This window comes from Phascolarctos cinereus, unplaced genomic scaffold (genome assembly GCF_003287225.1).
Source record: "Phascolarctos cinereus isolate Bilbo 61053 unplaced genomic scaffold, phaCin_HiC Scaffold_5;HRSCAF=322, whole genome shotgun sequence".
NCBI lineage: Eukaryota > Metazoa > Chordata > Mammalia > Diprotodontia > Phascolarctidae > Phascolarctos > Phascolarctos cinereus.
This window is the reverse complement of record NW_027555958.1, coordinates 140,322,711-140,344,551: the sequence shown is the minus strand read 5'-3', so window position 1 is coordinate 140,344,551 and position 21,841 is coordinate 140,322,711. Positions and strand designations below refer to the sequence as shown.

Genomic DNA, 21,841 nt, shown 5'->3' with positions numbered 1-21,841 from the left:
TCCCAGAGTATGCACAGCTCTTTGCATGTTGTCTTCTCCATTATAACGTTAATTCCTTGAGGGCAGGGACTGTTTTGGCTTTTCTTTGCATTCCCAAAACTGAGTCAAGTACCTGGTACAAGGGTGGGGAACCTGTGGCCTGGAGGCCACATGTGGCCTTCTAGGTACATGGGTGTGGCCTTTTGACTGAGTCCAAGTCTTACAGAACACATCCTTTTATTAAAGGGATATTCTGTTAAGTATGGATTTAGTCAAAGGGCCACGTGCAGCCTCGAGGCCGTAGTTAGTAAATATATGTTAACTTACTGATTTCTAGACCTGTGCATAAAGGTGAGATAGGGCCTGGACTTAGGATTTTGCTTGTACAAGGAAACTCCAGACAAGGAAACTCCTTCAACACATGCTGGCAATTTCTCTGTAATTTACAGTTTTAGAGACTTGGCTAGAACCCAGAAAAGTTAAATGAGTTGCCCAGGGTTACAAAGACAGTATGTAACAAAGGCATGACTTGAACTCAGGTCTTCCTGGCTGAAAGGATGGCTCTATGTCCACTATACCCTAATGCTGCTGGAATTCCAGTAACTTTGTTTTTAACAGAAAAAGATGCAACAAGAATCTAACACCTCACAAATTCAACTACTGCATTTGTTAAGGGCTTCTATCTATACCCTTTTTCCCCAAGAATTTTTTAAATGTGAGAAAATCATGCTAAATCTTCTGGTTTTAAATCATTTAGCTTCCTAAGAACATCAGCCAAGCAAGGAGAAAAAAATGTGTTGGTGAATAGAAACCACTGTGAGGAGAATAAAGAACTCCACCCATAACAGAGGTAAAGGAGGAGGTAATTGCATCTTTTCTCCTTTGAGAGGCCAGTTATCAGGATTGTCCTCTCTTCTCCCCCCCACCCCAGATCCATTAAGACAGAATTCACCACTGGCAAAACTTGCCGTGTGTGTATACATACACACATGCATTTTTGTCCTTAAAATAAAATGAAACAAAAAAGCCTTTGACCTTATAAGAGCTTCAAAAAGGAATTGTCTATATCCATTGTCTATACTTCCACAATGTGTGTATATGCATATGCACGCATATATGTATCTATGGAGAGAGGATTAGTTTAACAAAATTAAACTTCAAGATGATAATTATCCCAACTACAAAAAGATACTCCCAAGTGGCAAAATGTAATAGATTAGAAGTAGAGTCCCAAGTTCTAATCCCGACAGCAATTAACTAGCTCTGGAACCTTGAGGAAATCACATCTCCAGGCCTTAGTTTTCTCCTCTTAAAATAAGAAGTTTAGACTAGTTGATCTCTAATGCCATTTCTAACTCTATAATTCAAACTTTAGGATTCCAAAAAAATACGTGCTCATTGAAAAACGATGCTCACTCTGGCATACATGTTGATGTCTCCTCAAACTGCTATGACTCAAAGTTCATCAATCTCAATTCTCATGAGTTGTACTTTTACTCCAATTCAACACCACAGAGAGATGGTAATAGTTTTTATTTCACCATCACCATTCAGTGTTCTGCCTTCATGGTCCAGAACCCTGAAATTTCTCTTTCTGACCATAGTCTCAATCTGTCGTCAATCTGCCAAACTGACCTACTTGCTATTTGACAAACTCAGTATATTCCATTTCCCACCTCCATCCGTTTGCACAAGCTGGTGTCCCATGCCTGGAATGCATGTCCCCCACCTCTCAGAATCCCTAGGTAGTTTCCTTCAAAGCCCTACTCATCTGGCAACCTCTCGTGGGTAGGACTTCACAATTTTCATAATTGCCAGTATTCTCTCCTTTCTCAAAATATATCCATTTATGTTTGCATGATGTATTTATCTAGAACAGGGGTGGGGACTGAACCCTTTGACTGAATCTAAACTTTACAGAATGTGGCCTCAAGGCTGCAGGTTCCCCACCCCTGCCCTAGAACATAAAATCCTCTAAGGCTGGAACTGTTTTTTGTTTTGTCTTTGTATGCTCAGTAACATAAGCCAAGTGCCTTGGACACAGTATGCACTTCATAAAGGGTTGTTGAATTAGACTGGATTAAACCCTAATTGTTCTGAAAAATGTGGTATGACCAAAAAAAAAAAAGGTTACGTACTTGCCCTAGACTTTAACAGATCCCTCCCAAGAGACTGAGGGGTAGCAGGCAGACCCTGTCTCACGTGGGCAATTGCTAGACTGAGGTTATTCAATAAACACAATCTTTTTCCCACATGTGATGAATTTATCTGTTGTGGTTAATTGAGTCTCTGATGAGGGAATACAGAAAGAGCTATTACAATGTTTGCTTACCAATCTGAAATATCATCAAATGATCTTTCTCTAATTTTGCTAGCCTCCTTCCATCATATTCATTCATTCTTCTCCTCAGCACCCCCTTCCCCTTAATATCCATAGGTTTATTCTAACAAGTCTCCCAAGTATTGTTAGCTTTCAGGTGAGTAGCAAAATTTACTAAACACCATCAAGAAATACCCATGCTTACAAACCCTTTGTTGTTCTGAGGATAGAAATGCTAAAATGTTATAGCACACCTAAGGGTTAGAGGAGTCTTTTTTTGATCATTCCTTCACTAGTAAAGGTTTCATGAGAATCAATGTACAAGGTATTGTGATAAGGGATCACTCAGAGTCAACAAAGAATGGGACAAAGTCCCACCCAAAATGGACCTTCTAGTATAGTGGGGTAGATAATACACTTACACAAATAACCTTTTTGATCTTCTGTTTATTGAATTTTGAATGGGTAGGGGGTGGTGGTATTGGTTAAGAATTCAAGAAAAGGAGGTCTTTGAAATCCTCAACCTATGATAATTAGGGCAAGTAGATGATGAAGTGGATAGAAGACAGGGCCTAGAGTCAGAAGACCTGAGTTCAAATATGGCCTCAACACTTAACCATCTGTGTGACCTTGCGCAAGTCACTTAACCCTGTTTGCCTCAGTTTATTGGAGAAGGAAATGGCAAACCACTCCAGTATATTTGCCAAGAAAACCCCAAATAGGGTCATGGAAGAGTGGAACGTGACTGAAAATGACTCAGCAACAAATGATAATTAAGAAAGAGAATAGAAAATCTGGGCCAGTAAGGAGCTGGCATTATAGGAAGATGCCAGCTCACTACGATAATCAGTGTGAGCTTCAAGAGACACAGGAAATTCGCTATCCTGACACACCAGCTGAGAAGTAATGAAGGAAATGGGCTGAACTAAAGTTGAGCTATTCTGACATTACTCAAACGGAGCCAACTTTCCCCACTCCCCACCCTACATATGCATCATAATGGAGTTTTATGACTTAATGAGACTTCTTAAGAATATTGAGACTTTCCCATCAAGCTGGCTTTAAGGCCAGGCTCTTTTCCAAGGTAAGATTACAAAATTCTTTGAGTTGGATTTCACTCCATTTTTACCCAGTTCATAATTTTATACTTACAAAACAATAGGGAGCAGGCCTGGTATCAGTGGAAAGAGCACTGACTTTAGAAAAGGATAAACTGGATTAAAATTAAGCTCTGCCACTTTAGGCAAATCATTTAAACTCTCTGGGTCTCAGTTTCCTCTTGTGTAAAATGAAGGGGTAGGTCTAGAATTAGACCAATCTAGATTATCGATCAGGGATATGTGTGTGTGTGTGTGTGTGTGTGTGTGTGTGTGTGACCTTCCTTTGGCAATCTGAAGTCTATGGACCCCTTCTCTGAATAATATTTTCAAATACTTGCAGGAAATGCTAAATTTCAGTTTGTAATCAGTGAAAATTAAAGTGTAATTTTTTTTCTTGCAATATCTATCCATGGGGTTCCATGGACCCCAGATTAGATCCCCTACTCTAAATGATCTCTAAGGTCCCTACCAGTTCTAAACACATGATCCTATGACCTAGTTTCCCTTACGGTCACTACAATATTTTGGAAGTGTTATTTACTATTAATAAGACATTTATAGTAAGAGAAAATATTTGTTTGCAAAGGGACATTTAACTTTTGTATATATCCAGGGTATCTTTCTGAACAGGGGGCAGCTTCTATATTCATCATGGTTTTGTTAACAGTCAGCTTGTCAAGACAAAGGATGACTATCACTCATACGGGCCTATCTATCATCTACATATAGTACCACTTGCAGTTTGGTTTCATTACTGTGACCTGTATGTACTAACACCATGAGGAAACCATTTTGTCCAATTTCTTTATGTGTCTGTTAAAATGCTTTTGTTAAGTGACATACTCTCCACTAAGTACCACAGGAACTTAACCCAGCTTACTTTCTAGGCTGAGAGTATTAAGATAAGCAAAAATATGGATGAAGGAAGGGATCTCTACTTCAAATAGTTTTGCTATTTTATATCAGTAATTGCTAATAAGTTAAAAATGGTAAAAACTCACATCTTCTTTCCCAAGATTAGAAAGTCCATATTAGCAGTAAAGGTCTATAAATGAAATCAACACTTTTCCCTCATTGTACTGGCTTTGGGCATGCGTTTTTGAGTGCTAAAAATATAAGTCTAAAATTACTAATAGTTTGAAAGATCTTAGATTTTGAATTATATCTAATGTCTGGCAATGTTCATCTTTTTTGCTTTTCTCATCTCTCCAGGCTACCCCTTCCTTTTCTCTCCTATGTTCCTCTTTTCCCCCCTTCTAATTTTTACTCCCTCCTCCCCCTCTATCAACAGAGCACTGAAGTGAACCTCATTACATTTCTAACTTTCAATTTAGGAAAGGCTTTCTAGAATTGTAAAGACTTGGAGGGGATTCTTAACTTGGGGGTCTGTGATCTTGGATTAAATTTTTTTTGATATTTCAAAATACTTGGATTCCCTTTTCATCTTATGTATTTTATTTTAGGCATTTAAAATAGGATTCTGCAAAGTAGTCCAGAGGCCCTACTAGACTGCTAAAGGAATCCATGAAACGAAAAAGGTTAGGAACTCCTAGAAAGGGGGCTCCTCAGACTTTAGAAGATGGCAGATTTGTAAAGCTGGATCCATGTGGAGAGTGGGGGCGAGTTTCCTAGTTATCCCTATGACTTCAAGTTAGGAAGGCATCTTGTTTGCTAAATATATGCATTCACAAGAACCTTCCCCCATGTGCATGGGTCACACACACTAATAAATATTGCTGTAATGTATATGATACACTGATCTGCTGAACTCAACAGAATCCTTAAATTTCAGAGAAAACAGTGCTGATAGACTTAAATAAAGCAAAATTAGGAAAGTCAACACTCTTTGCTCTCCTCTCCTCCTTTCCCTTTTCCTTTTTCCATTCTCTCTTCCCTTTCTTTCCCTTCCCCTTCACTCCTTTTCCCTCTTCCTCCTCCCCCTCCTTTTTTTCCTTTCCCTCCTCACACTTCTCCCCTCCCCTGGCCTCTCTCTCCCCTCCCTTTTCCCCTCCTTTCCCTCCTCTCCTCCCCTCCCTCTTCCCCTCCCCACTCCTCCCAAGTCCCCTCCCCTCCCAGATCCCCGGTAACTACTGGCTGACACACCCTACGTGAGAACAGCGTGGAAACAATCCCGTGGGCGGGGCTTCCCGACTCTCCTCGGCTCTCTCCCCCTCTCGCCCGCCAGCCCGCTCCGCTCTGCCCCGCTCGGCTCCGGAGGAGCCCTCCCCGGCGTTCCTCCCAGGCTGTCACCCGGCTCACTTTGTTCTCCGCCTTTGTCCTCGTCTACGCCAGCAGGTGGAGCAGCCGCGAACCTTTCGGAGCCCATTCAGGGGAAGGGAGCCCATCTTGCTCTCTCCCGGAGCAGGAGCTGGAGGAGGAGGAGGGTCAGAGCTCAGCGTGCAGCCAATCGGGGCCCACGCTGCTAGTTAACCGAGCAGAATGGGCTGTAGTTGAGTGAAATAGGAAAGCTGCAAAAACACTGTGGAGTTGTTTCCCGGTGTAAATAAAAAAGAAGAAGAAGAAGAAGAAGGGACGACGAGGAGGGAAAGACAACAAAAAGTTTCCCAAGTCGCCGCCGCCCGCCGTTGGCCCGGGGCCGGTGCTGGACGGGGGCTTCGCCCAGCCAGAACACGTTGGACTTGGTTGTGCTGCAAGAACACCCCATTCCTATTGTTTGTGTGGGGTTCTCTCCCTCTCTCTCTCAAAATATGGCAAAGGTTCAGGTGAACAATGTAGTGGTGCTGGACAATCCTTCTCCTTTCTACAACCCTTTTCAGTTCGAAATCACGTTTGAGTGCATAGAGGATCTGTCGGAAGGTGAGTAGATGGGATCCCGCCAGGGGGGCTTCAGTCTGGGGCGCTCTGGGGCAGGTTTTTCTCTGCGAAAACTTTCCCAAGGCCTGGTGGTTTTTTTTTCTTCTCTCCCTCCACTCTTTCCCAGTTTTATCCTCCGCTGCATCTAAGGGAGAGAGGGAGGGAAGGAAGGAAGGAAGGAGGAGGAGGAGGAGGAGGATGAGCTGCTGCTCCTGCTGCTGCAGACCTGCAGCTCCGGAGGGGCCGGCGGGGCTTTGGCCGGGGCGCGCGGCTCCCGCCGCTGCCCCTTGCTGCTGCAGGAGGGAAACTTGAAGCGGGTGCGTTTCACTGTTGTGTCCTTCGCCACGGCGGGGAGACCGACCGGGAAGGAGGGGAAGCCACCCCGGTTCCCACCGCTGCCTTTTTGCAAAGCCGGGCTGAAGTTGCAAGTAACTTGTTTGAGTGGTGGTAGCCATGTTGTCAGCTTTGTCTGGGTGTGGGAGAAGGGTTAACGGGAGGAGAGAGGAGCCCTGCGGGCACCCCCGCGAGCCTCAGTACCCCTTGGTTGCTCCAAGACGAGGAGTTGGCTTAGCCGAGAGACCAATGCGAAGAAACCTTCGTAGGGAGAGAGTGCAAGACCCCCTGTTTGCATGGCCTGGGACTGGGGTGGGGGGGAGTAGTGGAGATGAGATTTTTTTTTTTAAAAGAGCCGAGTCTGGTGTGTGCGCGTGTCTGTGCTCGCCGGAGAGTTCGAAAACGGAGCCATCTTTTACCCAAAGAGTGGAAATTGAGCTCTGAGCCCCTGGCGTCACTAGCTCCACTACTTGCAACCCCCCCCTCCCCCCGGTTGCTTTAAGTGCTTGTAACTCCAAACACCTGCCTACCTCCCCCGACTCCCACTTTGAAAGGCCAGAACTCCCTTTAAAGTTGCACTACTTTATTCCAGGGGGCCTTTGCTCCTCCTAGCCTAATTAGACCGGCAGGAAAAGCCGGGGCAAGCTTTCAGCCTTCCTCTCCGGTTTCCTGAATCAGGTGGGGAGGCGGGTACAGAGACAGACATCCACACACTCCCTCCCTCGGAGCTCTTACACCCGCCCCCCGCCCCTACCAACCCCGGGAGAGGGCAGGGTGCCAAGCAGTCTTCCCCGGGGATTCTGACAACTGCAAATAATTCGAGAGGCTCTAGAGGGAATCACCTCCAAGCAGCCTTGGCTACAAGGAGCATGTCCAGGGACAAGAGGGGCTCCAGGATGCTAATGGAAAGCTCTTTGCAAACGTTAAAGCATACCGGCTATAAAGGCTAAGCTAACTATTATTTCTAATAACTCTGGGAATAATTAAATTTTCAAAAAACTTTTAAAATAACTTTAGGAGAAAACATTTTCCGGTGTGTGTCAGAAGGCAACTAATTGCAAACCCTCCAAAGTTACGTGGAACACACTGGCATAAATGAGTTAAAAATGTTAGTTGTAGGACTGAATGTGTGGGCCAGGAAATGGGATCTGTTCAGAACCCAATTAAGAGTGGTGGAGCTTTGACAGTTGATATCCGGGGGGCGCTACCCACTAAAAAAAAGATAAAGCTCAGGAACTTGTTGACATGCTATTAAGATAAGCCCCTGTCAACCAATGAAAAGTGAAAATTGTACTTAAACAGACTCATAAGAGGTTGAAGAGGGTTAAGAAAAAAAAGTTTTAAGTGCTTAAATAAGATCATAAATAAGATCACTTCGAGGCCGAAGGGATCCTGAGGAGTCATTTAGTTCAGTGCCCTCCATTGACAGATCGGGAAACTGAACCCAGAGAGGTTAAGTGACTTGTTCAAGGTCATTTGGGTAGTAAACATATTTCAGGGCCTAAAATATTTTATATTTGAACGATGAAAATTTCATCATTTTTATGGTATATAGAATAAATGCAATTTCAGATAGCACAAAATTTATCTCAAGGATCTTTTTAAAAAATTCTCTTCAATTTTGTTAAATCTTTAGTTTCCAAAATGTGAAAACACTATTTCAAATCTGTCACTGATGTACTATATTGTGGGTGCTAAATTTTAATTGGGAATTACTTGGAATTTCCCTTGTGGAAGCTTTCAAAGTAAACTTCATAAAATATCCTTTCTCTTGATTATTAACTGACATTTCCTGGTGTTTTTAAGCCATTTAATCATTCTGCACAGCTATTTGAATTTGATGGATCAAGAAATGGGCCAAGTTTTAAAAGTTAACAGACTTAAAATAAAAGAAAGCTGAATAACAGCAACATACAGGATTGCTTTTCTGTTTTCTCATTATTCAAAAGCACCTTGTTCATTTCAGACAGTTGTAGCCTCTTAGCCACCATCAGCATTAAGTATAAGGCAGATGAACAGATTAAAGGAGGTGAGGGGAGGAATTGCCAGAAGTAAGTGTTATTTATTAATTCAGTATGAATTTCCTGAGTCATAAACATATTTTTGGTAGTGCCTCCTATTTTAGGTCTCAAAGCTAATAAGGAATATAGGAGCTCAGGACATGGATGAAGAGCCTCTCTGGGTCCCTGGTCTTGAATAGCTGAAAGCACTGCACTATGACAGAGGCAAAGCTACATTTTAACTTTTAATTGACATCCATTCAGAAACCAGTTATAGTATTGGGATTTGTAGGGTTGAGTGTCAAGGATACACCAACTATCACTTAAGATATGTCATTTCCCTGAATAAACATTTCAGCTGAATCATAACCACCCCCACCACCAAGGTGCCAGGGAGTTCCTTGGAAATGTGGTCTGCTTGAATGGATTAAAGGCCAGGTGGATTAAAGGAACTGAAGGTATTCAACATACTTTCAATAATATAACTACCACACTGCAGCCACTCAGCTGATTTTCACATGTGTTTAATTTGACAACCTCAAAGAACTTTTTTGGTTGTTTTTAAAAGTTTTTCTTTTAAAGTAACTTATAATTGGCAGCTGTTATGGGAGGCAGTTAGATGGCTCAATGGATAGATTTTGGGCCTGGAGGCAGGACCACCTGAATTCAAAGGTGGCCTTAGACACTCACTAACCTTGTGAAACTGAGCAAATCAACTCAACTGTAAAATGAGGATCATAACAACTTCTACCTCTCAGCCTTGTGAGGATCAAATGAAGAGAACTTTGTCAAACATGGTACCTGGTACACAGTAAGTGCTTAATAAATGCTTGTTTAAAAAATAATAGCTGTATTTTAAACATTTATTCCTACAGTCATTGGATTTAGAGCTGAAAGGGCCTTAGACATCATTCAGGCTAACCCCTTTATTTTCTAGATGAGCAAACTGAAGCCCAAAGAAGTTAAATGACTTGGGCAAGGTTATACAAAGAGTAAAGATTTGAACTCAGGTCCTCTGACTCCAAATCTGCCTCCAGGTCTCCTGTTGGATGCAGTAGTCATTATGCTACCTAATATTCTAGGTGGACAACTTTCCCTCGTAGGGTCAGTTATTTATTGCTCCAGAACAGTAGGGTACTACCGTTCTGTCCTTCCAGAGCCATGGACAAGCTTTTTGAATATTCTGACCTAAGAAAAGAGTAGTAGTAAATAGTAGCTCAAGAAGTAAGGAGAGGGAAGGCATGGGAATAGTTAACCAGACTGTGGACTCAAATGATCTTCCCTCATTATCATTTTTGGCATGTGTTCTCTAAGTTGTCACCATATTGACAGGATTCTTATAACCAATTGGGAAATGTTTCCTACAAATAAAAAAACTGTAACCCATGAAACATTGCGTTTTTAAACAAATACAGATCATGAAAATAAAATCACCTGAAGTAATAACTGTTACTCAGAATACAAAGTAAAATAAGTGATTTTTCTTAAAGATAAATTATTTAAGAAGCTGTAAACAACACCTATTTCATAAATTCAAATATATTCATTCTTTAACCCAACAGACTATCAAAACTGGCATATAAATCACATACACACCAATTAATGAACATTTCATATATTATTTGAGGTTTTCTTCAGTTTCTGTATAAAACCAAGGAGAAGAGATGTGTACCATGTTCCTTTCTCCTATGCTGAACCTATGTTCCCTTGTGGTCATTTCCCCCATCTAATCCACAAAAACCTATTTGAGCCAAAATAGTATAAATTTGCTATGAAACTTAGTGCTAATGGTCCTATATGTATTATGTAAGTATATACACATGTATAAAATATACAAAATAAAAATCTCCATTATTACAAGAACAGTTCTACGGGTATTATAATGTGCCTGTCTGAGAATCAAGAGAAAGAGAAAAGTTGGCTGTGTTAAAACAGGGAAATTTCATTACACAAAGTAGAATGGAGTTTTCTAAAATATGTCATAGGAGGAAGAGCTGTTCAACCAGCTAGATCCCTGCTATTACATGATTCATCATCAATAAATGTTTGTGTACGTAGCAGTGTGTCTTAAATGCTTAGCTTAATAAAGTTTGGTAAGTGAATCAGTCCCTTAAGAATATCTCAGTCTAGTTGCAAAGATGAGACGTTGGCTAAATAAGTAGTATGTAGGCAATAAGTGCTAGAGAAGTTTGTATATACGCAAAATGAACACAAAGGTTACCCCAAACAAGCATGCCCCATTGAGCTCCACCCCCACATGCCTCATTTCTTTGGGTTTATTATTTTGACACAAAGGATAAATTTTACCCATAGGGTGGTTCAAAGAAAATGTATTAACTGTGTGACTAGTTGGTTCAGGTGAATGGTTCCCTGGTAAAATGTAAGCTTCTCTAGAGCAGGCAGTAGTAATTTTTAAAAACCTTTATCTTCTCAGCACACAGTAGGCAATTAATGTTTGCTGAGTGAATGAATAAAGGCAAAGATAGTGGGAAGCTTACAAATGATTTTCATGCCTCTGACTATGGCAAACTTTAAAAAAAACCTTATTGTTACAGAAATACCAAACTTGGCTGATATGTTCATTTTGCAGAATTGCCATTTTCCACCTTTCCTTTTTACTCTTTGTTTTAAGGGTTGACTCTCTTAAGTGAGAGATTTTGCCGGAGGAGCAGGGGATAGAAAGGATTAGATTTCCCAAGAAACTGAGAATCTGTTTTGGATCTTCTGCTATGGAGAGGTGGATTTAGGGACAACAGATGTGAACCAGTTGATATTAAAGGGGGTATTGAAATTAATCAGTGTTGTAATCCTTGAGTGTAAAATAATGTGTATTGGTCTTTAACTCTAGACTTGGAGTGGAAAATTATCTATGTGGGTTCAGCAGAAAGTGAAGAATACGACCAAGTTTTAGACTCTGTTTTAGTGGGCCCTGTTCCTGCAGGAAGGCATATGTTTGTATTTCAGGTAAGATTACTGTTAAATATTTGTACCAATAAGTTACTGGAAAGTCTATTTTTGTATTTGTAAAATCTCACTTTTATTTAACAACATACTTCCATTAATAATAGCTCACATTTATATAGCACTTACCAGGTGCCAAATACTGTGCTAAATGCTTTACAATTGTTATCTCATTTGATCCTCACAACAACACTGCAAGAGAGTTTCTGTTATCCCCATTATATAGATAGGGGAAATGAGGCAAATAGAGGTTATGTCTACTTTTGCCTGAAACTACAAAATTCTTAACTCTTTAATATGGAGGGAATGTTTTTAGAAGTCACTCTACTGTTGTATTATAGATATGTTTGTGTCATTAAAATAGCACCAATGAAGAATCATCTTTATAAATAAGTGGGATTGATTTATGCCAGAAACAAAAATAAACACACTGTTTATATTATCAACTTGAATATGACAAAAGGCCAGACTGGCCTGTGGAACAAATCTTTGAATGATGCTCATGGACCACTAACTTTCTGGTGACCATACTTTGAGCATCACTAACATATGTTAAGCCTTATTAGGGATGGCAAGGGCTATATATAGTGGACCTATACTAAAGTAAGGTATGTAGCAAAGTATATAGGTTTTTGGGGGCTATGGAAAATAGAAGTTAGAGGTGTGAGGATGTATATCAAGCAAATAATTTTTTGAGTGGCCCTCTAATCAAGTTTCCCAGCATACCTTCTCATTGTACTAATTTACCCATATCAGTGTATAATTTTTCTGAGCTGAGAATACCACGTAATGGTTATTGTTAATCACTTAGAGGTATCAACTATTCTTACTCTCAGTTGACCCAGGACCATGTTTTTGACTGGTAACACCTTCAGTTATTTTCCAGCATGAACAGAAGCAGGGGGGGGAAACCCTTACAATAAATTCTTATGTATTCCTATTAAAAAATAAGTCACATCCCCTAACTTAGCACTTTCTTTGCATAAGTTGTTGCTTTGACCTATGACAGTTTAACTGGGCAGAACAATTCAGTCAGTTCTCAATTATCCTAGGCAATGGAGGGGAATATAGGATTGTGAAATTCTCCAAATAATGAATTCTTAGCACTTGACTTTGGATCTTGGTGTCTATCTCAAAAAATTGCAACACTCCAGGCAAAAATTTGTATCATGAATTCTTAACTCAGAAAACAATGAACTTTTTTTTTCTTCATCCTTAACACTCATCTTCCCCTTACATTGCCCACCCCTCCCCACTCCTTCACAGATGGATGACACTATAATAAATATAGTAGGTATTATAAAGGGCAGCAGATAAGAGTTAGCAAACCTCAACAAATAATTGAATAAAAAAGAAGTTGATACCATTAAAGGGGGAAGTATGATTTAAAGATTTCCCTAAGATCACATGAGCAGTTAGAACTTACTTTGACAGAATTTATAAATACCTGGAAAGCTATTTTCTTTCCTTTTCAGCTTAGCAAAGTCCTCCCTGAAGTTTCTTTGTGTAGAGAAGTAGAATTAGCTCTGATCCATGAGGTGAACCACATGGTCTATAGAGAGGATTTATGGTGTGGCAAAGATGCTGCTTGACCCATGCTAAAATAGGAAGTCGCCTATTGCTTCTTCTATTTTATTTTAAAGTAATAGTCCTTGTTAGGCTACTCCAGTCATGTACTAATAAAGGGGTGTACATATATTTTTGATAATTTCTGCTTTAAGTTCAACAAAACCTGTAAGGAAACCTTTCTTGTGTATTTTAGGATAGGGAAAAGGACTAGGCCCATGATTTCATTGATACAGCAAAATCCTAGGTGAGGAAACTCCCTCTACAAGTGCTTATTGGCACCTTCTTGGTAATGGAGTCTTAGCACAGTGCTTGGTATGTAATAAACATTTGATAAATACTTCTTGACTTGACCTGACTAGAGAGTTCCCTAAAGAACAGGGGCATGTTTTGAATCTAGGTCTTTCTGGCTTACGGGATGGCTCTCTGTCCACTATTGCCACACAGCCTTAAGGCTATTAGAGAGAACACTGCACTGATTCTTTTGGGACACCTTATGCTATTAAAAACACCCTCAAATTTTGGCTGAGTGCATCAGGGATGATAAATGTATCCAAAAGCTTGGACTTTAGGACATGGAGCCAAAAAGAACAGATGAACTACAATAAGAATTAGGTCATGATTTTAAACTTGTGCATATAACAAACTTAATGATATAATACTTGAGGTGTTTTAATGAAAAAAAGTATGGTTTTCCCAGCAGTGATCAGCCTCAGGAATACTTCGATTGTCTGTCACTTCTTGGTTTGACAGCATACAGGTAGGAGATTTTTCTTAAAGGTATGTCAGTAGTGAGAGAAGTGAACCGATATAAGAGGCAACCTAACATTGTGGAAAGAGCCTTAGACTTAGAGTGAGGAGACCTGGGTTCCAATCCTGGTTTTGCCACTACTTCTGTATGACCTTGAGCACTTCTCTCGGGGCTTCAGTTTCTTTTCCTTCAAAATGAGGGTACTGGACTAACTGACTTCTGAGACCTCCTCCAGGATGACGAGTCTCTGGTTTAAAGTAGTTGGCAGAAGATCAAACACCTGTCCAGAGGTAGCTGGAGTAAAATGTCTGAAGACCCCTAGATAAGCTGTGCTATGCATACTGTGCTGCCTTCTGGCTAACGAAAGGGACCTCTGCAGCAATTTCAACTAGCCCTATCCAAACTAAATATCAAAATGCAATCTAAAGGAATATCCAGAATCAGTTTGTTCATGGAAAACAAAGTATGGACGAGGGAATGACTTCCAGTTCACAACGGGCTGTCTTCCTTCATTGTTCCTACTCCCAACAAGTGGGAATCTCCGAATGACCTCCCCAAGCCAGACTATTTGAGTGATTGTACTTCCAGGCAAAAAGCAGATGATCTCCTCTTCCCAATGCTGCTTCAAAATAACATCTTTTCATAAAACCTTTCCTTGCTGAATATACACAAATACAGGTGAATATCCATCTCATATCTGCCAGAGACTTAAATACCAGGCGTAAATCAGAGAAGCAAGTATAGCCTATAAAGGAGCGCCAAACTGCACATTATTAACGGGGGTGAGGGATGGGGAGAGACATAGAAAAATGGGAAAACTGGAGTAACTAACTCCCAGAGTGAATGTAGCTGAGTTACTTCTCTCTCTTGGTCTTGGTTTTTTAAAAAAAAGTTGGGGAGAGGAGTTGGACTAGATCAGGGGAGCTCAACGTGGGTTCTATGAACTTGTTTTTAAAAACGAGTTTTATACATTTAAAAACATTACTCTGAAAAAAAGAAAAAAAAAGGCTTCACCAGACTGTCAGATGGGTCTGTGACATTGAAGAGGTTAAGAATTCCTGGACTAGATGGTCTCTGAGAGAACTTTAAACTCTAGCATTCCATGATTCAAGATTCAGCCCAGAGAATGTGCATTGGACTCATCTTAGTAGAGACCCACTCCTATATTATAAAAGCCTCTTGAGAGTAAGGAACGTATTAATAACTGTATTCTTTGCACAAAGCATAATGTCTTAAATATAGTGGACATTTGAAAAATACAAGCTGCATATTCCTCAGTAACATCAAGTTTAAATTTCTTAGTGTGGCATTCTAGGTCTTCTAAATAAACTGGCCCCCCTGAACCCAACCCATTCAACTCTATGTCTCATTGTCTAGTGTAGAGTGTACTCTAGACACCAGTCTTCATACCATGTTTTGCATATACTGTGCTTATTTCTTTCTACCTCTGGGCCTTTTTTTAAAATTTTTATTTTTAGGCAATTGAGGTTAAGTGACTTGCCCAGGGTCATACAGCTAGTAAATGATCAAGTGTTTGGTCTGAGACTGGATTTGAACTCAGGTCCTCCTGACTTCAGGGCCAGTGCTCTATCCTCTGCGCCACCTAGCTGCCCCTATCTCTGGGCCTTTTTTCCCCTTCCTGGAATGTCTTCACATGCTTTCTTCCCACCTTTATAAATCCAACCCACTTGGCCCTTTGTGAAACCTTCACTGACTAGCCCAAAATGATCTTTTTTTGTGGGTTTGTACATCAGTTTGGCAGTTGGATTACATCTTGCTTTGTGTTATTCTTATATACTTTTTTTAAGCACTTTTTTTTTTGGTGAGGCAGTTGGGATTTAGTGACTTGCCCAGAGTTACACAGCTATATACTGTTTTTATGTATGTACTTACAGTCAATCGGGGCACACAGTAGATGCTATAATATGTTTTGGGAATTAATGTTTAGTCCCTTCTAAAGATGATCCTGACATATTAGTCTGTTTAGTTGCTTTCAGTTTTAAATCTAGGTCAGTAAAATGGTTGTAGATAGTGGGAGTTGAATGAGAGGATGCTGGGTGGTGGAGGAAATTAGCGGCATAAATGTTGTTCAGACAATTATTGTGTGTTTCTGGATAATAAATTGATGACTTTGGTAACTTTTATCTTTTTTTGGGGGTGGGATAGGCTAGGCAGTGGAGTTAAGTGACTTGCCCAGGTTCACACAGTTATAAGTGTCTGAGGCCACATTTGAACTCAGCTTCTCCTGACTCCAGGGCCAGTGCTCTATCCACTGCGCCACCTAGCTGCCCCAGTAACTTTTATCTTTAATTGCTCATTTAGCTAACATAACACAAATCCTTGATTTTGGATATAGCCAAATTCTTCATAAAACATCAAAAATGGAGGAAGAATAACAACTTTCTCTAGCTGTAAGTCTCAAAAATAGACATTTGCTTTCACAGCACAATTGCAAATAGTTTCTAGATCTTACTGCTCTATCTCCATCTGATGTTTGAGGTAACTAAAATCTTCATCTTGCCTACAGTTAACCTTTCTTCCCCACCCTCTTTTTTAATCATTCTAGGCTGATGCACCAAATCCAGGACTTATACCAGATGCAGATGCAGTAGGTGTAACAGTTGTGCTAATTACATGTACCTATCGAGGTCAAGAATTTATTAGAGTTGGCTATTATGTAAATAATGAATATACGGAAACAGAATTAAGGGAAAACCCACCAGTAAAACCAGACTTTTCTAAGGTAAGTAACATTTCAAGCTTATCTTTTAATTAATTTGCTTTCACTACATAATTCAAAGGTGACAAAAACGGACTTCTGGGAAGCTGCAATTTATATTAATTATGTGTGTGGCTTTTTTTACTAAGTAAGAAATAGTTATGAGTCAGATTCTGAAGTTTTGATGCTAGTTGAAGTGCACAATTGAAGTCTTAACTGTCTGCATAATTCATGATGAGTGTAATTATTGTTTTTCCTTGTGAAGGTTTGGTAATTAATGTTTGTAATATGCTTTTGAGATTCTAAAACAAAGGGGACTACACCTCTCTTGGCTCAGTTAACTAAATTAGACCTGTGGCCTTTAGGAGGGCATTTACCTACCCAGCTTTTTCATTTCAAAGGTTTTAATAATCTTTCCCTATATGCAAAGCATTGTTGGCCACTAGTAATAATACCCATCTGAAACAGATGGAAGTTGTTAGTTAAAACTGATTTGATAGTGCCATGTATCCAGGGGATATTTGATTAATGTTCTTCATAATAAAGAACCCAGAGATACTGATTTCTGTTTCAGAGGTTCTGTGGCCCTAATCACCACCTTCCTCAGCCTTGTATGTGTGTGCAAGCTCTTCTCTGGATGAGCAATCAAATTCTGAACAGTGTGTAACCACACTTAACCAGCTACTTTTTTCTCCCAGTGATGTTCCTGTTTTGCTTAATTCTCTGTTTTTACACACACTAAATAATGTAATTTGGTTTCTTATTTCATCCAGGGATGAAGGTCAGTAGGAATCATGGAAGAAAAATTTACCTACAAGCCATGATTCAATATTCCAGAGCATGAGACCTCACAGAATATTTAGTTCAACTCCTCTGTAAACTTCTTTCAATTTTTTGGAAGTTGCATGACATTTTAGGCACTCGCTGCTACAATAGTCCAGCTCTTAACAGTTTTGTTGCTATAATGAGCACTGGATTTGGATTCAGAGACCTGAATCAAATCCCAACTCTTCCACTTAGTATCTATGGTACCTTGGGCATGTGAATTTCCAAGCCCCAGCATTCTCATCTTTCAATGAAGGGGCTCGACCAAATGGTCTCTAATGGCATTTCCAGTTCTAAGGACTAGCAATCACGCAACACCTTGGTCTTAGAAAAATCACATTTTTTTTGTGACCCAAAGGGCAACTGATAAAATTATGATATCCATATATAAGCTGCAACATTTTACCAGCGAAAATGAGAAATAGTAGGTGGACCATAGTATGGTGTGGTGTGAAGAATACTACCTCTGGTGTCAGAGGACTTGGGTTCAAATCACACATCTGATGATTATTACTTGTGTGATTTGGGCATATCATATACCTTCCTGGGCCTCAGTTTCCTCATCTGTAACATAAAGGGACATAAGTCTATGATTTTGTCATCCAATGACAGCTTAGTGCTATATAAAAGGAAAGCCTCTGAAGGACTCTTTGAAAGGACACCAATACAATCATGTGGAATGGAAAGAGGTGGAAGATGTACCCACACTTTCAGATAAGTACTTCCCAATACCAGAGACCTTCATTTTTTGATGCCAGAAATAGAGATGGGAATGAAATGACTTTGATTCCACCCTTTCTTCATCTCTACTTAGTCTTTTCTGGCTCTTCCAACCTGGCTCATTTCTGCTGCTGGCCCAGAGCTTTGTGACTATTGCTGGGGACAAACAGAGAAAGCATTAAGCAGATCTCTGTTCTAAAGCCACTTCTATGTTTGAAAAGAATTCTATCTCATAAGTAACATGGTAGTTAACCTAGTTTGCTTGTCAGAACTTGAAATTGTGTGTTAGAACCTCATTCTTTTAGAATCATGGTAAAAAATCTTAATTATTGAAGCTTTTGCTCATATATAACTTGAGTAAACAGTGCATTTAATAAAATGTCAAACCTAAATAAATCATAAAAAAGAATAAGTTAAAAACAATGCAATCACATATCACCAACAGACAATATTGTTACTACAGTTCATAGTTAAAACCAAGTATAAAAGGAAGATAGAGCAAAGACCTTGAATCCAAAATTTAATCAAGTCTTCCTGTGTGAAGGATGACTGTTCAGTTTTTTTTTGTAAAGAACTAAGGATTCTTCTTAGTTTTGTATGTATGTACATAGACCTTTTGGAATAGGTAAAAGAATATGAGGAACCAAGGACCAAGATGAGGAATGTTGGGTCTTGAGTCTGATTAAATTTGTTTAATGTCTTTTGCTTCTTTTTCAAAGAGCTTCTGCTTTAATCAATCCTAACTATTAATGATTCTTAATTTTTGTTTTTCTTTATTGTATTGCTTAGGTAATTATCCCCTCTCTATGAAAAGCCAAAATGATTGTATAAATGAGAGATGTGTAAATTCAGACAGCTTTTCAAAAAGTTGGCTACCTAGATTTAGCTAGCCCGACTGTCCTCGTTTTAAGAATGAGGAAACTGAGGCCTAGTAAGTTTAAGTAACTTGCCTAATGTCACACAAATAGTTAATGGCAGAGGGGGAGTTAAAACTCATGGTTTCCTGTGCTTTCCTTAATTTCCTCTGATGGAATACTATGAAATAAACTGTATTCAGTTTAACTGGTAATATTTTCAGTGAGTGAAAACAAAGTAAGGTTGAATATAAGAGCAAATCTGTCAAATCAGTCCATATTCCTGTGGAATTCGTTCATATGGGTGAATAAGGTAGTATTTTTTTTTTGGTCACATTAGTACAGTTATTTATATTGGATAGATTAAACATTTACTATGGGCCAGGCACTATGCCAAGCACCTGAGACATAAATACAGGCAAGTATGACAGTCCCAACCCTCAAGGAGGTTATATTCTAATGAGAGAAGACAGTACTTGAAGAGTAGCTGGAAAGCAGGTGGATGGTGGCATACTTATATTTATGTTAGGTGTTGTAGAGATGGTGGGGAAGGGGCAATGGAGGCTTGGTTCTGAGTAAGCTAAGACCAGAACAGAGGGAACAAGGGTTGGAATCTGGAGGGAGATGAGAAATACCATCAAGAGGAGATGGCTAGGATTTAATGAAATAATTTAATTTAGGCCTGGTTCCCATCAAGGTAAGATGAAGAAAGCCCACCTATCAGATGGCCTAGTTTTTGGCAGTTGGGGGTGGAAACAAAGATGACAGCCAGAAGATAAGCAGCATTGTGTGGAGATGGGTGGGATTTAATGAAATTTGATTTAATTAGTTATATGTTATTCACAAAAGGCGGCATGCAGTAATGTGGATAAAGTGCCTGCCTTAGACTTAAGAAGACTAGGGTTCAAGTTTTGTCTCTGACACATGGGCAGTCATTTCACCTCTGTCCCAGGCAACTCTTTCAGACTCCAAATTGCAAAGGAGTTGCCAACTGGCAACTTCAGTGGAGGAAGTTTCCACACCAGGAGTTCCCTCAACTGATGAAATTGCAGGTTCACACCACCAATAGCCCCCAAACCTGGCCTGTAGCTTAAGATTTGTATAATAACATTCCTTTCCTTTCACAAAAGACAAAAAAAATGGTTTTTTTTTCCCTAAGAATGAGTCCTCCTATTTAAATGGCTGAGAAACCACTAATGAACAGAGGCAGATGGTAGAACAACATGGAAGTTGTTGATATCGTAATTCTTGTTCTAATGTACATATTTTCTATAATTAACAGCATGAAATTCCAAACTCAGAAGATCATTTTGAAAATTGATCTGCCCTTTATAACTCTACTACACGAATTTTAAGCATTTTAAACAGATAGGGCATAGACCATAGCTAGCTTTATTATTGCCTGCTGCTAAATTCTGAATTTAGAAAGAAAGGAAATAGTTTCAACATGATAACACTATTGTATAAGAAAGCTTGGTAGTGAAGTATTGTGAAGGACCTTTTAGAGGATGAATGAGTGGTGAAACCACTCTTAACCTCACACATAGTAAGTGAATGAATTCTTAATGAATTCTTGTTGACAGATTGACAGTAGAAAAAGGTGGCTATGCTTAATTAAGCTTATTTAATCCTATTTCTAAAAAGTATTAGTACATTACTTTGGGATTCGATGAAGCATTTGAAAAACAAGACAAGTCTTCCCTTAATCTGCAGTGTATCTTTATTATTACCAGATGGTCATAGTGTTAAACTAAGTTTAAAAAATTTTTCTTTGAAGTTTCTATAGTACCTCTCAATAAGCCATTTCATCTATGGAACAGATAAAACAAAATGACCTAAACTTAATCGTCTCAAACACCCAGTGCTCTTTCCTTTTTTTTTTCTTAAAGGAAACAAACATTTAGAAATTAAAAATTTTAAAGTCACTTCTCCCGGTTCCCCATTCATTGCTCTTTCTATTCACTCGTTATTGCTGAGTTCATTAGAAAAAGTTACCCTTTCTAGCCATTTACTACCTTCATTTCTTTGCCATGGCGCCATACCTTTGTAATCCACTGAACTTGATTTACAGTATCTTAAAGCTTACCCTGAAGACCCCCTGGTGAACAAACACCAAGACATTTATAATAATAATAACTACTAACACTTATTTAGGGCTTTAAAGTTTACACACACATAGTATAAACCTTTTGTGAGGTTTTACCTATATTGTTATCTCATTTGATCCCCACAATAGTCCTATGAGGGTAGTTATTATCATCATCCCCATTTTACAGATGAGGAAGCTCGGACAGAGTTTGAGCGATTTGCCCAGGGCTGGCACAGCTAGTAAGTGTCAGAGGCAGAATTTGAACTTGGGTCTTCCTGATTCCAAGGCCAATGAACCACTACTCTCCCAATCTGATTATTAAGAGCTTAATTGCATACCACATTGTACTAAGTGATTTAACTCTTACCATCTAAATGTACTTTTTCCTTCCTCACTTCTAGCTTCAAAGGAATATTTTGGCATCTAATCCCAGGGTTACAAGATTCCACATTAACTGGGAAGACAATACTGAAAAACTGGAAGATGCAGAGAGTAGTAACCCAAACCTACAGTCACTTCTTTCAACAGATGCATTGCCTTCAGCATCAAAGGGATGGTCAACATCAGAAAATTCATTAAATGTCATGTTAGAATCCCATATGGACTGCATGTGACTACCTGCCATCCCTTTAGTACATGTTAAGCTATAAAAAACAAACAGAACTATTTCTCTGAAATTCCGTAAGTACATAGTCAAGACAAAATGTGAAGAATTTGTTTTAAAAACATCCTGTAGAAAGTTTATAAGAACCAGTATTTGATCAAATTGTGGAATATAAATACAACTATTTTTAAGTAATTCTTTTTTCT

General features: G+C 39.4%; 2 protein-coding genes across 2 annotated transcripts in view; one reads left to right on the top strand and one right to left on the bottom strand.

Annotated features, from left to right (window-relative positions):
- Positions 1–21,841, bottom strand: part of MCM9 (minichromosome maintenance 9 homologous recombination repair factor) — a 187,699-nt gene that overhangs the window by 96,748 nt on the left and 69,110 nt on the right. The gene's annotated exons all lie outside the window — the stretch shown is intronic.
- Positions 5,491–21,830, top strand: ASF1A (anti-silencing function 1A histone chaperone). The gene is made up of 4 exons (XM_020971615.2): positions 5,491–6,216; positions 11,395–11,510; positions 16,391–16,567; positions 21,433–21,830. The coding sequence occupies exons 1-4, from the start codon at positions 6,108–6,110 to the stop codon at positions 21,643–21,645; spliced, it is 615 nt and encodes a 204-aa protein (XP_020827274.1). The 5' UTR covers positions 5,491–6,107; the 3' UTR covers positions 21,646–21,830.